This window comes from Coregonus clupeaformis, chromosome 35 (genome assembly GCF_020615455.1).
Source record: "Coregonus clupeaformis isolate EN_2021a chromosome 35, ASM2061545v1, whole genome shotgun sequence".
NCBI classification, from domain to species: domain Eukaryota; kingdom Metazoa; phylum Chordata; class Actinopteri; order Salmoniformes; family Salmonidae; genus Coregonus; species Coregonus clupeaformis.
Genome location: NC_059226.1, coordinates 28,000,177 through 28,020,966, shown reverse-complemented (window position 1 = coordinate 28,020,966; position 20,790 = coordinate 28,000,177). Strand labels below are relative to the sequence as shown.

General features: G+C 41.7%; 2 protein-coding genes across 2 annotated transcripts; one reads left to right on the top strand and one right to left on the bottom strand.

The window, feature by feature from the left end:
* Positions 1 to 3,098: 3,098 nt before the first annotated feature.
* On the bottom strand, positions 3,099 to 8,315 carry LOC123482526 (ATP-dependent Clp protease proteolytic subunit, mitochondrial-like). Its single transcript, XM_045210677.1, has 7 exons — positions 8,212 to 8,315; positions 7,542 to 7,643; positions 7,274 to 7,345; positions 6,476 to 6,572; positions 5,729 to 5,916; positions 5,346 to 5,451; positions 3,099 to 4,117 (listed from the first exon to the last, which is right to left on the bottom strand). Exons 1-7 carry the CDS (start codon positions 8,221 to 8,223, stop codon positions 3,891 to 3,893), a joined length of 804 nt encoding a protein of 267 aa, XP_045066612.1. The 5' UTR covers positions 8,224 to 8,315; the 3' UTR covers positions 3,099 to 3,890.
* An 8,233-nt stretch (positions 8,316 to 16,548) lies between these two features.
* Positions 16,549 to 20,359, top strand: LOC121551334 (guanine nucleotide-binding protein G(I)/G(S)/G(O) subunit gamma-5). Its single transcript, XM_041863940.2, has 3 exons — positions 16,549 to 16,732; positions 18,059 to 18,185; positions 18,504 to 20,359. Exons 1-2 carry the CDS (start codon positions 16,640 to 16,642, stop codon positions 18,182 to 18,184), a joined length of 219 nt encoding a protein of 72 aa, XP_041719874.1. The 5' UTR covers positions 16,549 to 16,639; the 3' UTR covers position 18,185; positions 18,504 to 20,359.
* Positions 20,360 to 20,790: the final 431 nt, after the last annotated feature.

Below are 20,790 nucleotides of genomic sequence, written 5' to 3'. Positions count from 1 at the left end.
TTCTTGATATGCCACACCTGTCAGGTGGATGGATTATCTTGGCAAAGGATAAATGTTCACTAACAGGGATGTAAACAAATTTGAGCGCAATAAGCTTTTCGTGCTTATGAAAATTTTTTGATATTTTATTTAATCTCATGAAACATGGGACCAACACTTTACATGTTGTGTTTTAATTTTTGTTCAGTATATTTGTGATCATTTTTATAGTTATGCTGCCATATTGTAGCGAGAGTTGCTGAAAAAAGAACTAGCCAAATGTTTGCAATGACAAGAAAAATAATTGCTATCTTGACTGCCTGTATGTCTTACTTGTGTTTGATATACTTGCCTAAATATACTGTTACAACAAAGTTTGGACGAACATGTTGATCATGTTTTCTGTGTACAACATGATAGCTGCATGTTAGCCTAACACCCCTCCTGAAAAAGAACATGAAATTGCACTTGAGGCATGGAATGCATAGTTCGAACATGCCCACCATATCTTTAGTGTACAACACAAAGTGTCCCCCTCCATGTCAAGGAGAGGGGGAGCGGCAGCGGAGCAGTTGGAGCACTAAGCAGAAGCTACACTACATTGCCAAAAGTATGTCGAACATCTCATTCCAAAATCATGGGCATTAATATGCAGTTGGTCCCCCCTTTGCTGCTATAACAGCCTCCAGAATCGCACAGAATCGTCTAGAATGTTATTGTATGCGATGGAGATTGCATGGCTGTGTGCTTGATTTTCTACACCTGTCAGCAACGGGTATGGCTGAAATAGCAGAATCCACTAATTTGAAGGGGTGTCCACATACTTTTGTGTATGTAAGCAGCAGAGTGGACAGCAGCTACAAAAAATAATATATTCTTGCCATGGCAAGTTGGGTTCCAGAAAATTGCGGCCACTCCATTTTTGTACCAATACCGAAGGCTACTTACTGCCTGTAGTTAAATGGGATTAAGGATTTGGAAACTCATAATGGAACTTCTAGAGCAATTCACTATAACAGCAATAAACATTGAGTTGTGTCCATTTGATCTTTCACTATTTAAATTCCTGATATTTTTGTTATTAGCTAACGTTAGTTACAGCTAGCAAGCAAGTCGCGATTGCTAGGAGCAAAGCTAGCTATCTAGATAGCTGCTGCTACATCTATCAACAACAGCTAACTAGGTTTCCTCGGTTCTTCACATCCAACTTTTAGCTACAAACCACAGGATTGAAAATAGGGAATGGCGATGGTTTTTGTGTGGAGGATTTGCTTTCTTGTTGCTCAGCTAGCTAGCGAAGTTACAAACCCCATCATTTGAAATGGAAGTTGTATAGACTGACTCCTTTTTGCTAACACAACCTGTGGATTGCTTGGCTTGTGCGCTGCAGTGTGCCCTCTGAGCCCGTGGCTCCCCTAGTGTACTCTTCTGCTCCCCATCAGAGAATTTGGGAGAAAAGCTGCTGGACCAATCAGGCGGGCCTGTCCCGGCTAAGGAGGATGATGTCATTCTCCAAGCAAATTTCAAGCATTTTTTGATACGGTTTGTTTGAGATGGGGTTTAACTGAGCAGGTTTTCTCTCATTTATGCTTTGGCCACAACTACAAGTAAATGATGAGTCAACAACATTATTTGGGTATGAGCAAACAGAATGAGCTTTTAAAAATGAGACTTTCACTGGACAGTTACTTTAATGCATTTAGTGCATGACCTTTGCATTAACTGTTTACATTAATCAGCTTGCTACCTGACCATTTACTCTCAGAAGAGTAATTTTTAAAGTGGTGTTTTATAGTATATTGTATTGCTGTCAACAAATCTTACTATCAATGACACTGTCACATCTTGGACAATGCAGTGTTTGCTGCTCATTTCTTACCAACTGGACTGAGTTCAACACACATTTTATCTTTTTTTGTTACTTTTGTCCCGGTACTTGTTTGGTTTCATTGGTCTGTGGTTTCTCATGGGCACACGCCACACAAGGTTTCTCCATTAACTGTTTGTCACAAGTCAGTTTCAATGTGCCTGTTTGGTTTGAGTACTTGAAAAGAAGGCTGTATTTGGATAGGGCCATTGACTCAGCAGAAAGGAGCTGTGAGAAAAGGGGAAAGAGGTGCTACCTGTGGTTCTGGTTTAACCAGGTTATTCAAGGCAGGGACACAGGCTGCATCTCAATAGTCTTGATTGGCTTCTTTCCCTTATCTCCTCTCCATTACAATGATCTGGAAAAATGAAGAAAGGTGAAAGTAATGTGGTAGATGCCAATGGCTTTCACCTGTCCTGTTCTTTCAAGTCTTTGCAGTTAAAGGGAAGGAGAGCCACTATTGCCATCCACCCAGGGTGTGGTTTCAGTTCTGTGTGTTCACTTCTGCATCTGCTTCCTCCACTCGTCTTGCTTTGACCCATCTTATCAGATCAGTATAGATGAGTGGAAGCCACTATATTGAAATGTTTCCCCAGCTTTTTAAATGGACTGGCTACCAGGATCTGGAGAGCTAAAGGGTTTTTAGCATTGTTGCACAAGACCTGCTTTGTTTAACATAGTTCTTCACATTACGGTATTATGTAACAATTTTACTGGGTTTTGTTAGATGCTGTATGTAGTGTGTATATTGTATGATATATTGTATGTTAGGTGGTGGATGGATGTTTTTTGTTAATTTTATAAAGTTATTTGTCCAGAAGGCATGTTTAACTAATAAAACCTTACTTTACATGAATACATTTATTGGCTTATACTTTAAGCTTGTTAAAGTAGTGTCAATTGCACTGTTATTTGCCCCATTCACCCTCATCCCAGCATGTTGCTTTTCTATGCAAGTCATTGCATCATTAGTGCTTTACTCAATTACTTTCTGAACATACAGAATATTAGGTAATGCTATTGAATATAATGGTAAGGTGACTGAAAAAAGTTTGTCAATGTCATGGAGACAAAAAAATAAATATTTACAATTTCCATCATGAAAACGCATAGAAACTCTTACAAGACGGCTTTCTTTATCTCCAAAAGCCCTCAAGTCACATCATAGAATCTGGGCTGACAGAGTGAGGCACTCTATAGGCTTACACAAGTCACGTGTATATTGCAAAAGAAAACAGTTCAGTTGATCTCATCACTGAAGCAATCAATAGACTTTACTTGTTACAGACTGGTGAATCACACATTGATACCAATTTGTTTTTGTTTTTTTACATCAGGGCCTATATTCATAACGCATCTAAGAGTAGGAGTGCTGATCTAGGATCAGTTTTGCCTTGTCTGTCATTATGAATAAGATTGGAGGAACTGATCCTAGATCAGCACTCCTACTCTTAGATGCTTTATGAATACAGGCCCAGGTTGGGTGTGTGATTCAAAGAAAATGTATTTTATTCCAGTTTATGAAAATCAACATCACAACTGTCATGGCTAGTACAAATAGGGGCTATATTGCTTCCTTCACTGTAGAATTCTGCAGTCTCATTAGTGTTTGTGGTAAATACAGTGTACATATTATGGGGGACAGTACAAATCTGAGATTGGTCAAAAATTATCAAATTCTTAAATGTAAATATTCAAATACTGCTGCATTTTGCCGCCTCCTCTCCCAGAGGTTTCTCCAGCACGGAGGTATACAACGCAGGTCCTCTGTTCCAAACCGACCCCTAGCCCCTATCCACCCAGGGCACTTCTGTAGATCTCAAAGGAATGGATAGGTATAAGCAATATGGTAATAGCTCCACTTTGCCCTCTGGTAGGCTACCCTGTAACTTCTCCCATATTAGTATCCACTCCAATGCATTTGGATTTACAGAAGTGCGGCATATTGCCTGTACCTGTCCAATCCATTCCGATCTACAGAAGTGCCTATAGGTGGGTAGAAGCTAGGGGATGGCGTGGGACTGTTTCCTGGTAGTCTCAGAGGTCAGGGTTCGGGTTTGTATGAGGAGGGGGGGTTTGTCCCTGGAGGGCCCTGCTCGGTGGCGGAGGTTTGGGAGGCTGACGAGGGGCAGGTGGCAGCAGGGGGCTCCTTCTGGACCAGCTCTGGGTCGTCCTGGCCCGCCTGGGGAGGATGCACCAACACTCGGTCGATGATCCCAAAGTCCTGTGCCTCAATAGGGCTCATGTAACGATCTCTCTCCATCACACCCTCTGGGAGAAAGAAAACAGGAGGGAATCATTTTGTGGTTATGAGTTTTGGTGAAAATGTGTGACACATTGGTGGTGGCTGAGGTGAGTTCACTCCTCTCACATTATTACAAAGTGCTTTGAGTGAGGAAGGACTCAGTCAATCATCAAATCACTTAACCTTGAATTAGCGCTTGAATTTAGTTAGCGGAGTCACTAATTGATAGGCCTTGTCAACATGGGACTCGGAGGCTATGGAACATTTTCCATCAGACAATTTAGGGTATTTCAATTACTTTCAAAGACATTTCAAAGTAAGTATTTTGAGATTTTTTATTGGAATATTGAAATGTTGAATATTGGGATGTATTTGGAAATACACTTGGAAAGTATTGGCATATATTAGAAAATACTCAAATACGTGTATTTTCAAGTGTATTTTCAAATATAATTTCATGCATTTGAACCCAGGTCTGTTTGGTCCTAGGGGTATTTGAAATAAGGCTGAACGATCGAATCAAACTGCCCCGTTCCACTCCTGTCCTGCCCCCCTGGACGCCTCTTCCCCAGAGCTAAACAACCGAATCACGTCTCTGCCTCATATTTATGAACAGCTGAAATAAAAACCCTGCAGCGACTTAAACTAACATTCCCTAATTTGGGATGTAGGCTATAACTTTCTCTGTCGGTTGTAACTAAGGATATTGCAGTAGCACAAACATAAGCAGGAGGCGGTCTACACATTGCATTGGGGCAAAACAACTTTCGCTTCTCAATGATCAAGCAACGCCACACGATTTGATACAGCACATAATTGAAATTAGCCAGAGTTGCCTGTTGTACCTGTGTACAGCCTAAAGTTCTGCGCATGGTAACCAGAGTTTGACAATGGGCTTGTTTGTAAAGTAGAAAATCCCACATGCCCAGAAGGTTTGGTTGTTTAGCTATCAAAAGGAGGTGTCCAGAGAATTCAGCCACTCCATTGAAATAATGTATTTGGAAATATGTATTTGAAATTAGTTTTGGCTATTTATAGGAAGTTATAAGAAAATACTTTCAGATACTTCAAATGGAAGTAGCTGATTTGGCCACATTATTTGAAAATACTCTAATACACAGAAAATAAGTATTTAAATAAAAAATAATTAAATAAGCATGTATTTGAACACAGGTCTGTTTTCAATATTGGGAACGTTTGTCTGCTTTTCCCTCTGAGCCAGATTCTACTGAACTGGATGCCTTAGCTACTTACCTATATGTGTCAACAGCTGGCCAGTGTGTTTAGCATAGAGTTGATTGATCTGTTTCTTTAGCTTTATGATCTCCTCAGCCTGAATGGCGATGTCTGTAGCCTGACCCTAATAACACACAGGAGAGAGAAGAGAGATGTTATGTAAAGGCAACTGACAACTGTTATTTATCAGCTGAGGTGTCAAAATACTGAACTCATACCAATAGCCTATGGACAATTACAGGTCTGGCTTTTGATAGCAACACAAGCTAACCAACCAACAGTTGTCCCAGGTTCTCTAACCCCCTATCCCCTTACCTGTCGGACTTCACCCCCCCAGCTCCTATTCTTGCTGCCTCCCTGGTCCCATTACCACTTGCCCCCCTGCACCTTTCCCTCCTTACCCTGGCCCCTCCAGAGGGCTGGTGCAACATGATGCGGGCGTTGGGCAAAGAGTGCCTCATGCCGGCAGTGCCTGCAGCCAGAAGAAGACTGCCCATGCTGGCTGCCTGGCCCACACACCACGTGGAGATGGGGTTGAGGATGTACTGCATGGTGTCGTAGATGGCCAGGCCTGCAGTCACAACACCGCCTGGGGGGGGGGGAATAGGAACATCAAGGTGAATCAGGATTGATGGTTTGTTGGATTTTGTTCATGAATGGTTCTCTTCTCCCAGACTTTTCTAATCTCTCCTTAAAGCTGGAATCCATAGCGGTGAAACTGCCACGTCTGTTTGCGATATTACAACAAAGACATTACTTCAACACTTTTTTTTTCTTCCTCTCACATCATTGCACGCACAATAAAACATACTTTTTTTTTTACCATTGATGCTGGATGCTCATTTCCTCAAAACAATAACAAATGCATCTGGGGCTGTTGAGCCTATCACGGATCTCAGCTTTAACGTTGAAACCTATGATGTTCATTTGAAGTCAAGGTAAAAATATTCTGAATGCACCCTTTATCTCCTATCACTGTCATCTGATCCATCTGTCCCTTTTGTGTTCTCTCCCCTCCAATCAAGAAACATGCTTTTTACCAAGTAACCCATCCCTATTTCGCCAACCATCCCCTGCCACCATCTGTTCCTCCACCATTTTTATGGAAGGTCCCCCTCATCTCCTTCCCTCTTTCACTCTTCTCTTACCAGGACTGTTGATGTACATGTGGATGGGTTTGTTGTTGCTCTCTGACTGCAGAAAGAGCAGCTGAGCAATAACCAGACTGGCCACAGAGTCGTCAATCTGAAAAAAGGCAGAGAGAGGGAGAAGAGAGAGATTAACAAATGAATCTTAACTGCAACAGCACTCAGCTGGAACTCCGATTGTGTTTACATGTCCTAATGTAACCGGTGTGAAATGGCTAGCTAGTTAGCGGTGCGCGCTAGTAGCGTTTCAATCGGTGACGTCACTGACTCTGAGACCTTGAAGTAGCTGTTTCCTTTGCTCTGCAAGGGCCGCGGCTTTTGTTTAGCGATGGGTAACGGTGCTTCGAGGGTGACTGTTGTCGATGTGTGTCGATTATGCCGATAAAGATAAGCAGAGTAAGGTGTATACATGTGTCATGACTAATGCCATACTCTGCCTACTGCCATAATCAGTTTCATATCGAATTATTAGTGTGCATGTAAACATACTCAATTTCTCCTGGTGTAGGGTTTGAATCCCAACCCATTACACAGACAGTGACACACAGCTAGATTTACCTGCCCCATTACACAGACAGTGACACACAGCGAGACTTACCGGCCCCATTACACAGACAGTGACACTCAGCGAGACTTACCGACCCCATTACACAGACAGTGACACACAGCTAGACTTACCTGCCCCATTACACAGACAGTGACACACAGCTAGACTTACCTGCCCCATTACACAGACAGTGACACACATCTAGACTTACCTGCCCCATTACACAGACAGTGACACACAGCTAGACTTACCGGCCCCATTACACAGATTATCCTCTCCCTTAGCAGACGAGAGTAGATGTCATATGCCCGCTCTCCTCGACCCTAAGAAAGAAGAGAAAGACAGGGAAAAAGAAAGCAAGAGGAAGATATTTGAACATTGGAAAGCAGTTAGACCAGCTAGGACCAGGAACTGACAGCTGAACAACTCATTTCGAAACCGTTCGAAACCGAGAGTGAATCAGGTTGCATAGAAATGTTGCAGTCCTAAATAGAACTCTGTTGGGGTTCCAATTCTTACCGTCTGTTCCACAACGATAGGTATGAGAGGACTCCTCCATTGAGCACTGTGGTGGATGGTCCTGTGTGACTTTAAAGCTGTCACTCCACATTGTAACACCCTCTAAGAGAGAGGGATGGAGAGAAGGGAGAAAGAGAGTTATTGACATTTGTCTCTGTAAGGTCTTAAACCTGCCCAACACGGTTTACATTTAGGTTATTTCAATAATTCTATATGGAAAAGTTCCATTCAGAGATAGCATGGTTATTTTTTTCCAACCCTGGCCTCTTGAAGTGTGTTCAAGACAAAGCTATCAAATGTATTATGATCTTACTCTGAACATTACACACATCTTTTTCTTGCCACTCCCAAGTAGAAAATGTTACAGTTGCTCATGATTTCACATTAACAGCTAGGAAAATGTTTTTCTTTCAAAAGTGTCGCCAGATTTAGCTAGCTGAAGATGGGAATGGGTTAGGTTAGCTACACAATTTTGGTTAAGTTACACAAGTGTGGCTAGCTAGCTCACTGGCTATTTCATCGTCGCAGGTGCATGATGTAAACTATTCACCTGAGGCGAGAATGCACCGCTCAGAAGGCAAATAACCTTTGCGCATTGTAATCCCTATAGTTTACAACACAAACGATGCATTTCCAAAAGGTGTTTTCAGTCTTTCTCTCCAATACTTACTCGTATAAGCATTGTGATGTATTGTAATGTGCAATCCCCTCTGTTTGACCCCAATTCAACCGGAAACAATAATATTTTGAGCGTTGAACTGTTCCTGAAGTCGCTGAGCAATATTCCTCTGTCATGTGACGAGTTTGTGTTTAAAGCCTCGAATATATAGTTACTGGCTGTTGGCGCTAGATGGCAATCGTGCACAAGAAAAACCCACTAATTTAATACTATTGTTTATTGTTGACTTGATAATTCAATACATTTCAGATATCAAATATTTGTAAAATACAACAGCCTACTTGTTATATAAATATACAATTGAATAATGTGATGAATAATGCTTAACATTCAATTTCATTAAAAGACAGAAATGTGTGTTGAAGAGCAAAAACTCGTGACATTGTAGATGGTGGTCTGGTCTCTATAAATAAACAAATGAAAAAAGGAGCACATGACGGGACTTTATTTCGCTAATGAAATTCTCGTGGTTCTAGGGTTGTTTTGAAAAAGGCTCTTTATACAATTGAGTTTTATAAAACAGCAATTGAGAGCCATTCTCATAAAATACGTTTCTGTACATTTACTTCACCATAGCCAACTGTAGGCCTATAAACCAGTGCATTATTGGCGACACAATATAAAACCCAAAGGAACATTACATTTTCTGAAAATAGCCCATTCATTTGTTTTACTGACTGATCTATCTCTCTCTCTCTCTCTCTCTATATATATATATATATATATATATATATACACACACACACACACACTACCGGTCAAAAGTTTGGGGTTACTTAGAAATGTCCTTGTTTTCCATGAAAACATACATGAAATGAATTTGAATAGGACATATATCAAAATGAATAGGAAATGTAGTCATTGACAAGGTTAGAAATAATTGAAATAATAATTGTGTCCTTCAAACATTGCTTTCGTCAAAGAATCCTCCATTTGCAGCAATTACAGCCTTGCAGACCTTTGGCATTCTAGTTGTCAATTTGTTGAGGTAATCTGAAGAGATTTCACCCCATGCTTTCTGAAGCACCTCCCACAAGTTGGATTGGCTTGATGGGCACTTCTTACGTACCATACGGTCAAGCTGCTCCCACAACAGCTCAATAGGGTTGAGATCCGGTGACTGTGCTGGCCACTCCATTATAGACAGAATACCAGCTGACTGCTTCTTCCCTAAATAGTTATTGCATAGTTTGGAGCTGTGCTTTGGGTCATTGTCCTGATGTAGGAGGAAATTGGCTCCAATCAAGCGCCGTACACAGGGTATGGCATGGTGTTGCAAAATGGAGTGATAGCCTTCCTTCTTCAAGATCCCTTTTACCCTATACAAATCTCCCACTTTACCACCACCAAAGCACCCCCAGACCATCACATTGCCTCCACCATGGTTGACAGATGGCATCAAGCACTCCACCAGCATCTTTTCATTTGGTCTGTGTCTCACAAATGCTATTCTTTGTGATCCGAACACCTCAAACTTCGATTCGTCTGTCCATAACACTTTTTTCAAATCTTCCTATGTCCAGTGTCTCTGTTCTTTTGCCCATCTTAATCTTTTCTTTTTATTGGCCAGTCTGAGATATGGCTTTTTCTTTGCAACTCTGCCTAGAAGGTCAGCAACCTGGAGTCGCCTCTTCACTGTTGACATTGAGACTGGTGTTTTGCGAATACTATTTCATGAAGCTGCCAGTTGAGGACCTGTGAGGTGTCTGTTTCTCAAATTAGACACTCTAATGTATTTGTCATCTTGCTCAGTTGTGCACCGGCGCCTCCCACTCCTCTTTCTATTCTGGTTAGAGACAGTTTGCGCTGTTCTGTGAAGGGAGTAGTACACAGCTTTGTACGAGATCTTCAGTTTCTTGGCAATTTCTCGCATGGAATAGCCTTCATTTCTCAGAACAAGAATAGACTGACGAGTTTCAGAAGAAAGTTATTTGTTTCTGGCCATTTTGAGCCTGTAATCGAACCCACAATTGCTGTTGCTCCAGATACTCAACTAGTCTCAAGAAGGCCAGTTTGATTGCTTATTTGATCAACAGTTTTAAGCTGTGCTAACATAATTGCAAAAGGGTTTTCTAATGATCAAATAGCCTTTTAAAATGATAAACTTGGATTAGCAAACACAACGTGCCATTGGAACACAGGGCTGATGGTTGCTGATAATGGGCCTCTGTATGCCTATGTAGATATTCCATTTAAAATCAGCCGCTTCCACCTACAATAGCCATTTACAACATTAACAATGTCTACACCGTATTTCTGATCAATTTGATGTTATTTTAATGGACAAGAAAAATGTTTTTCTTTCTAAATAAATGACATTTCTAAGTGACCCCAAACTTTTGAACAGTAGTATATATATATACAGTGGGGAGAACAAGTATTTGATACACTGCCGATTTTGCAGGTTTTCCTACTTACAAAGCATGTAGAGGTCTGTAATTTTTATCATAGGTACACTTCAACTGTGAGAGACGGAATCTAAAACAAAAATCCAGAAAATCACATTGTATGATTTTTAAGTAATTAATTTGCATTTTATTGCATGACATAAGTATTTGATACATCAGAAAAGCAGAACTTAATATTTGGTACAGAAACCTTTGTTTGCAATTACAGAGATCATACGTTTCCTGTAGGTCTTGACCAGGTTTGCACACACTGCAGCAGGGATTTTGGCCCACTCCTCCATACAGACCTTCTCCAGATCCTTCAGGTTTCGGGGCTGTCGCTGGGCAATACGGACTTTCAGCTCCCTCCAAAGATTTTCTATTGGGTTCAGGTCTGGAGACTGGCTAGGCCACTCCAGGACCTTGAGATGCTTCTTACGGAGCCACTCCTTAGTTGCCCTGGCTGTGTGTTTCGGGTCGTTGTCATGCTGGAAGACCCAGCCACGACCCATCTTCAATGCTCTTACTGAGGGAAGGAGGTTGTTGGCCAAGATCTCGCGATACATGGCCCCATCCATCCTCCCCTCAATACGGTGCAGTCGTCCTGTCCCCTTTGCAGAAAAGCATCCCCAAAGAATGATGTTTCCACCTCCATGCTTCACGGTTGGGATGGTGTTCTTGGGGTTGTACTCATCCTTCTTCTTCCTCCAAACACGGCGAGTGGAGTTTAGACCAAAAGCTCTATTTATGTCTCATCAGACCACATGACCTTCTCCCATTCCTCCTCTGGATCATCCAGATGGTCATTGGCAAACTTCAGACGGGCCTGGACATGCGCTGGCTTGAGCAGGGGGACCTTGCGTGCGCTGCAGGATTTTAATCCATGACGGCGTAGTGTGTTACTAATGGTTTTCTTTGAGACTGTGGTCCCAGCTCTCTTCAGGTCATTGACCAGGTCCTGCCGTGTAGTTCTGGACTCATCCCTCACCTTCCTCATGATCATTGATGCCCTACGAGGTGAGATCTTGCATGGTCAATGGGTGATTGACCGTCATCTTGAACTTCTTCCATTTTCTAATAATTGCACCAACAGTTGTTGCCTTCTCACCAAGCTGCTTGCCTATTGTCCTGTAGCCCATCCCAGCTTTGTGCAGGTCTACAATTTTATCCCTGAAGTCCTTCCACAGCTCTCTGGTCTTGGCCATTGTGGAGAGTTTGGAGTCTGTTTGATTGAGTGTGTGGACAGGTGTCTTTTATACAGGTAACGAGTTCAAACAGGTGCAGTTAATACAGGTAATGAGTGGAGAACAGGAGGGCTTCTTAAAGAAAAACTAACAGGTCTGTGAGAGCCGGAATTCTTACTGGTTGGTAGGTGATCAAATACTTTTGTCATGCCATAAAATACAAATTAATTACTTAAAAATCATACAATGTGATTTTCTGGATTTTTGTTTTAGATTCCGTCTCTCACAGTTGAAGTGTACCTATGATAAAAATTAAAGACCTCTACATGCTTTGTAAGTAGGAAAACCTGCAAAATCGGCAGTGTATCAAATACTTGTTCTCCCCCACTGTGTATATATATATATATATATATATATATATATATATATATATATATATATATATATATTTTACAGTGGCTTGCGAAAGTATTCACCCCCCATGGCATTTTTCCTATTTTGTTGCCTTACAACCTGGGATTAAAATAGATTTTTGGGGGGTTGTATCATTTGATTTACACAACATGCCTACCACTTCGAAGATGCAAAATATTATTTATTGTGAAACAAACAAGAAATAAGACCAAAAAAAGAAAACTTGAGCGTGCATAACTATTCACCCCCGAAGTCAATACTTTGTAGAGCCACCTTTTGCAGCAATTACAGCTGCAGGTATCTTGGGGTATGTCTCTATAAGCTTGGCACATCTAGCCACTGGGATTTTTGCCCATTCTTAAAGGCAAAACTGCTCCAGCTCCTTCAAGTTGGATGGGTTCTGCTGGTGTCAGCAATCTTTAAGTCATACCACAGATTGTCAATTGGATTGAGGTCTGGGCTTTGACTAGGCCATTCCAAGACATTTAAATGTTTCCCCTTAAACCACTCAAGTGTTGCTTTAGCAGTATGCTTAGGGTCATTGTCCTGCTGGAAGGTGAACCTCCGTCCCAGTCTCAAATCTCTGGAAGACTGAAACAGGTTTCCCTCAAGAATTTCCCTGTATTTAGCGCCATCCATCATTCCTTCAATTCTGACCAGTTTCCCAGTCCCTGCCGATGAAACACATCCCCACAGCATGATGCTGCCACCACCATGCTTCACTGTGGGGATGGCGTTCTCGGAGTGATGAGAGGTGTTGGGTTTGCGCCAGACATAGCATTTTCCTTGATGGCCAAAAAGCTCAATTTTATTCTCATCTGACCAGAGTACCTTCTTCCATATGTTTCGGAAGTCTCCTACATGCCTTTTGGAAAACACCAAACGTGTTTGCTTATTTTTTTCTTTCAGCAATGGCTTTTTTCTGGCCACTCTTCCGTAAAGCCCAGCTCTGTGGAGTGTATGGCTTAAAGTGGTCTTATGGACAGATACTCCAATTTCCGCTGTGGAGCTTTGCAGCTCCTTCAGGGTTATCTTTGGTCTCTTTGTTGCCTCTCTGATTAATGCCCTCCTTGCCTGGTCTGTGAGTTTTGGTGGGCGGCCCTCTCTTGGCAGGTTTGTTGTGGTGCCATATTCTTTCTATTTTTTAATAATGGATTAAATGGTGCTCCGTGGGATGTTCAAAGTTTCAGATTTTTTTTTATAACCCAACCCTGATCTGTACTTCTCCACAACTTTGTCCCTGACCTGTTTGGAGAGCTCCTTGGTCTTCATAGTGCCCTTTGCTTGGTGGTGCCCCTTGCTTAGTGGTGTTGCAGACTCTGGGGCCTTTCAGAACAGGTGTATATATACTGAGATCATGTGACCTTAGATTGCACACAGGTGGACTTTATTTAACTAATTATGTGACTTCTGAAGGTAATTGGTTGCACCAGATCTTATTTAGGGGCTTCATAGCAAAGGGGGTGAATACATATGCACGCACCACATTTCCGTGATTTATTTTTTTGAATTTTTGAAACAAGTTTTTTTTTTTCATTTCACTTCACCAATTTGGCCTATTTTGTGTATGTCCATTACATGAAATCCAAATAAAAATCAATTTAAATTACAGGTTGTAATGCAACAAAATAGGAAAAACACCAAGGAGGATGAATATTTTTGCAAGGCACTGTATATATATACACATATATATACTACCAGTCAAAAGTTTGGACACACCTACTCATTCAAGGGTTATTCTTTATTTTTACTATGTTTTACATTGTAGAATAATAGTGAAGACATCAAAAATATGAAATTTTACATTTTAGTCATTTAGCAGACGCTCTTATCCAGAGCGACCTACAGTTAGTGAGTGCATACATTTTCATAATAACACATATGGAATCATGTAGTAACCAAAAAAGTGTTAATCAAATCAAAACATATTTTATATTTGAGATTCTTCAAATACCCACCCTTTGCCTTGATGACAGCTTTGCACACGCTTGGCATTCTCTCAACCAGCTTCATGAGGTAGTCACCTGGAATGCATTTCAATTGACAGGTGTACCTTCTTAAAAGTTAATTTGTGGAATTTCTTTCCTTCTTAATGCGTTTGAGCCAATCAGTTGTGTTGTCACAAGGTAGGGGGGTATACAGAAGATAGCCCTATTTGGTAAAAGACCAAGTCCATTTTATGGCAAGAACAGCTCAAATAAGCAAAGAGAAATGACAGTCCATCATTACTTTAAGACATGAAGTTCAGTCAATATGGAACATTTCAAGAACTTTGAACGTTTCTTCAAGTGCAGTCGCAAAAACCATCAAGCGCTATGATGAAACTGGCTCTCATGAGGACCGCCACAGGAATGGAAGACCCAGAGTTACCTCTGATGCAGAGGATAAGTTCATTAGAGTTACCAGCCTCAGAAATTGCAGCCCAAATAAATGCTTCACAGAGTTAAAGTAACAGACACATCTCAACATAAACTGTTCAGAGGGGACTGTGTGAATCAAGCCTTCATGGTCGAATTGCTTCAAAGAAACCACTACTAATGGACACCAATAAGAAGAAGAGACCTGCTTGGGCAAAGAAACACGAGCAATGGACATTAGACCGGTGGAAATTTGTCCTCTGGTCTGGAGTCCAAATTTGAGATTTTTGGTTCCAACCGCCATGTCTTTGTGAGATGCAGTGTGGGTGAACGGATGAGGACAATGACCCAACAGGACAATGACCCAACACACCTCCAGGCTGTGTAAGGGCTATTATACTAAGCAGGAGAGTGATAGAGTGCTGCATCAGATGACCTGGCCACCACAATCCCCCGACCTGAACTCAATTGAGATGGTTTGGGATGAGTCGGACGGCAGAGTGAAGGAAAAGCAGCCAACAAGTGCTCAGCATATGTGGGAACTCCTTCAAGACTGTTGGAAAAGCATTCCAGGTGAAGCTGGTTGAGAGAATGCCAAGAGTGTGGAAAGCTGTCATCAAGGCAAGGGGTGGCTATTTGAAGAATCTCAAATATAAAATATATTTCGATTTGTTTGTAGACCAGCACAAGGCTGGGATAGGCTACAGGACAATAGGCAAGCAGCTTGGTGAGAAGGCAACAACTGCAATTATTAGAAAATGGAAGAAGTTCAAGATGACGGTCAATCACCCTCGGTCTGGGGCTCCATGCAAGATCTCACCTCGTGGGGCATCAATGATCATGAGGAAGGTGAGGGATCAGCCCAGAACTACACGGCAGGAACTGGTCAATGACCTGAAGAGAGCTGGGACCACAGTCTCAAAGAAAACCATTAGTAACACACTACGCCGTCATGGATTGAAATCCTGCAGCGCACGCAAGGTCCCCCTGCTCAAGCCAGCGCATGTCCAGGCCCGTCTGAAGTTTGTCAATGACCATCTGGATGATCCAGAGGAGGAATGGGAGAAGGTCATGTGGTCTGATGAGACAAAAATAGAGCTTTTTGGTCTAAACTCCACTCGCCGTGTTTGGAGGAAGAAGAAGGATGAGTACAACCCCAAGAACACCATCCCAACCGTGAAGCATGGAGGTGGAAACATCATTCTTTGGGGATGCTTTTCTGCAAAAGGGACAGGACGAATGCACCGTATTGAGGGGAGGATGGATGGGGCCATGTATCGCGAGATCTTGGCCAACAACCTCCTTCCCTCAGTAAGAGCATTGAAGATGGGTCGTGGCTGGGTCTTCCAGCATGACAACGACCCGAAACACACAGCTAGGGCAACTATGGAGTGGCTCCGTAAGAAGCATCTCAAGGTCCTGGAGTGGCCTAGCCAGTCTCCAGACCTGAACCCAATAGAAAATCTTTGGAGGGAGCTGAAAGTCCGTATTGCCCAGCGACAGCCCCGAAACCTGAAGGATCTGGAGAAGGTCTGTATGGAGGAGTGGGCCAAAATCCCTGCTGCAGTGTGTGCAAACCTGGTCAAGACCTACAGGAAACGTATGATATCTGTAATTGCAAACAAAGGTTTCTGTACCAAATATTAAGTTCTGCTTTTCTGATGTATCAAATACTTATGTCATGCAATAAAATGCAAATTAATTACTTAAAAATCATACAATGTGGTTTTCTGGATTTTTGTTTTAGATTCCGTCTCTCACAGTTGAAGTGTACCTATGATAAAAATTACAGACCTCTACCTGCTTTGTAAGTAGGAAAACCTGCAAAATCAGCAGTGTATCAAATACTTGTTCTCCCCACTGTATATGTATGTACACATAAGTGCCTCTCTTTACTGATAACCATATTTAATTAGGGGCCATTATGAAAGCAGTGGGGAGAACATGGCGCAAGAAAAGCCGTGCGTTTTTTCAGAGAGAGGGGGAGCACTTCAGTCGCATTGGCCTCGTCAGAAATCTCGTTCTTTCAAGTGATAGCCGGACACTTTCACTTGGCCGTTGGACAGACCACGCAGACATGTCGAATAACAGCGCAAACAGCAGCAACTTGGTTATCGCTCAGAAGGTGGTAAAACAACTTCGGCTAGAGGCGAGTGTTCGCAGGATCAAGGTAAATAAATGACATTCAGAAAGACTGATAAAAAACTATTCTGCATTGGGTGTGACTTACTGACTTGTCAACATGGCCCTTTAGTAACTAGTGAAAAGCTATATTGTATGTAAAGTTTCACTATTTTATGGAAAACAACGCGTTATTTTGCTATTTCCAGGCCATTTGTTACAAAATGCTGTTCCATTGGAATTATGCCAGCTGTTTGCAGAATTGTAACTAACTGCAGAGGTGTCCAGTAGACTAGAGGAGTATCCTGTAAATTGACGTGCTCAATCGAGCGCCGCCTTTCAACTGTCATGTTGAGTCACGAAAGCCAATTAAACACTTTGTTACCTAAAGAAGAATGTAAGATTATAACGTAGTTCTAGTCTTGCTGTATGCATAGGGTGTTATGGCACATTTAGGCTACTCCTCAGCTCTTCACTTAGTTTAACACCGTTTTGAATGGATGTATTTAAGATATATTTAGATGTTAACGATTTGCTGTTAATTATGATCTAATTTAATAATGTGAAATATGATGATTTCCTGCTGTAGGCTGTGTAATCCGGAGAAAGCAAACAGCTCGTAGGCTAGTTTCCGCGCTGGTGCAGCACAGTGGTGGCCTTTGTTGATTGTAGCTGTGACAGTAGTGCGATTGTTGGCCGAATTACTCTTTTAGAGATTAGTCCGCAGACCTTAAACTACTCTGGAGCAGTCAAGCAAGCTGTGCTTTGAAGGACATATTAGAATGCAGGAAAAATATAGGGTGACTTGTATCTATAGCCTATGAAATATTATCAACTAACTAGACAAATAACAAACTCAATGTATAGCCCATTTGTGACTTGGTCCTAAAGTGCCATCTTGTGTTAATGGGGACAATGTTGTAGACTTCACCCATGAAACAAGCCCTCTAGTAAAGTACCAAATTATTATGCTATTGCTGAGTCAAGTTCCAGGTAGGAACTTTAGGAAAATAGCTGCTCATTTCTCAGATTCTCTCGCAGTGTGAGCTTGGACCATATTACTGTAGGTTCATTAGACTGAGTATCAGTAGGAGTATTGTGGCAGAGTGAAAGGGTTGGCCCCTCTATTTATTGATGCGTGGACCAGGTCTCTCTTGAAAAGCTGCGTTAAAGCAAGTAGAAGTTAAGTAGAACAGGATTGATCTCAATTTACTTGGAACTTCATTATAGAAAACGCTGTCATTGTCAATGATGACTCATTCTCATGAATGCCCATGACATCTATATGTCATCTTTACAACAGTGTTATGTAGCCCTTATGACACGGAATTAAAGTATAAGGGAACTGACAGTGTCTCTCTGTTTCCACTCTCAGGTGTCCCAGGCAGCAACGGACCTGAAGACCTTCTGCCTGCAGAACGCCCATAAAGACCCTCTCCTCATAGGGGTGCCCTCCAGCGACAACCCCTTCAGACCCCCCAAGTCCTGCGCCCTCTTCTGAGGTGAGATGACAGTCTGATGATATGCTAGAGTAGGCTTCAACTAACTCCCTCTCAATCTCTCTCTTCTGTCTCTTTCTCTCACACGCACACACACACACATACACACACACACACATTTTCTCTCTGTTTCTTTCTGTCCTGCTTTCTTTCTCTACCTTCCTCTCTACCCCTGTTCCTCACTCTCCTTTTCTCTCTCTGTTTGCTAACCTTTGACTTTATGGCTTTGATTGTTGCAGAGAGAACATAACCCATAGCAGCCATATCTCGTCTAACTGCTGTGCCTGTGATCTGATCGGACTCCATTCTTTCTCACTGCAGGCAATGGTGATGATGGAGGCTCGTAAAACACGTCTGAACATTCCCTAAGGATGCCTTTCTTCTCCCAGCCCCTCGGCATCTCCTACACCCTACCCCACCACGTCCAGTCACTGAAGACCTCAAGGCCAGAACACAATCACAAGCATTTAACCCTATGCTGAGTAAGTTTTGACATGTGTTCTGTTCTGGATTTCTTCAGCTCAATAAGGATAACATTTGCAGTCTTTTGTGTGTTGAGATCATTAGAATGGCAGCACTCCTTAAAGTATAAATATGGCAGTCTCAACCCAACTCTCCCTGTAGTCTCTACGTTTTTGTTACTTTTCTTTTACTCAAAGTGAAATTGAACTGTATTAGGATTTACACATTGTTGTTAGCGAGTCTTTTAAAGTGGTTGACCAAGTGCCATTACATGAGTATAGCCTACAGTATCATTGTTGTGAAGCTATATTCAACACACTGCAAGATATTACACCTGAGTTTTATCTCAGTGCTTGTTTTTCAAAATGGTGCTCAGTTGGTCGCAAACACAAATGAAGGTTCCACACAAACTCACCTTAACACTGTCACTGTGATTTTTGTCAGATGAAATTGTGAAGCATTTCGATAAGTGTCATTTATGATTCTCTGCTAAGAGTGTGGTGACTCTATGAGCGTCTCAAGAGAATTGAGCCATTTGACTGAAATGTTACGCGGATTCTCATGTGTTAATCACTCGACTACACTGTTAAGATCCTCAGTTGACAGTTAAACCACTGTGATGCAAAATTGAATTAAAAAGGAGATAGTGTTACTATGTGTTGAAACGAGTGACTTAGAGAGGATGTTAGAGGTTTATTGTGAGTCTTGGCATATAGAGATCTCAAACTCAGGTCGTGCAAAAGATCTGTTTCAATGCTGGTTTTGTGGTGTTTCTCAGTCAACATCAGAATAATGACATGAAGGATCATAACAAGAATATGAAGGATTATGATTACTGTACTGACACTATAGATAAGTATAATTGCTGTGTATCATCATTATAAATAAGCCTTACCTCAGGACACTCAGTGGAAAGAGCCTGCTACTCCATTGGTGCATCTAAGTTAAAGTAAGCACACATTGTAAATGCTTGAAAGTCATTTTTAGGGTTCCCCACCCCACCCCTTTTACATTTTACTCTACTGCTTCAAACTAATGTGCCTTAGTATGTGCCATACTTCTGTTAATTTAAATGCCCCGATTTTAACACGAGACCTGTTGAGGCCTAAATCTGCATTTACTTTCCCACTTGATTAATCAGAAACACTTAAAGAGGACCTGAAGGAGTTGAAAAACAACACCAGAGAATGAGTAACGTTTAGGAACCATACTGTGTTTTTATTACAACATGAAGTGTTGCTAAAAACTGGAGAACAGCCCTTGAACGTGTTCCAATACCCAGAAACATATGTCTTTAATAATATCCTCTGACATGACCACTGATAGGTGAAAGGACTAGGCCTAAATAGATTTTCACAGTACTATTATCTTGCCTACCAAGTCATTTCATATCAGTGGCCATGCAGGAAAGGAGATGGAGGAACGGAAGCTATTTTCACTATGGTGACAGACACTGAGCTCTGAATTCCTCTGACGTTATAATAAAGTGAAGAGATACATTTTTGAGAACTACAGTGTCCATAATGCATGGGAAAGCCGAGCACCTCTTTTTACAAATATTAGTCACTGAAATGCTCTGGTGGAAGGATTTTTACATGTGGAAACACTGTCAACCTCTTGTGCCTTAACATTTATTTTGTATTTTTTTGTATTTGTCTTAGAATGGTACCATGTATTGACTGAATCATTTAATAAATGTATTATTTCACCTTCAACATCTCCTTGAGTCTCATGTTTTATCAAGGAGTTTGCTTAAGAGAGGCCCCCTTAAGCTGACTGGCCAGAACACACAGTATCAGGGGTAGGCAACTCCAGTCCTGCAAGGACCTGAGTGTCTGCTGCTTTTCTCTTTTGCCTGGCACTTAATTAATCCACTTATGCCACACAAAAATGTATGCACGCATGACTGTAAGTCGCTTTGGATAAAAGCGTCTGCTAAATGGCATATTATTATTATATTATACCTGGTTTATAAATCAGATGCTGATTTTGAGAGAACAAAAGCCAGCAGACATGCACTCAGGCCCCTGTAGACCAGACTTGCTCATCCCTGTCATATAGAATGCTGCTCAAGTAATACCAGTGCATATTTGCCAATAGTCTGCCAGAGAAACTGTATTTGGCTACTGCCCAAAGTTGTAGGTTT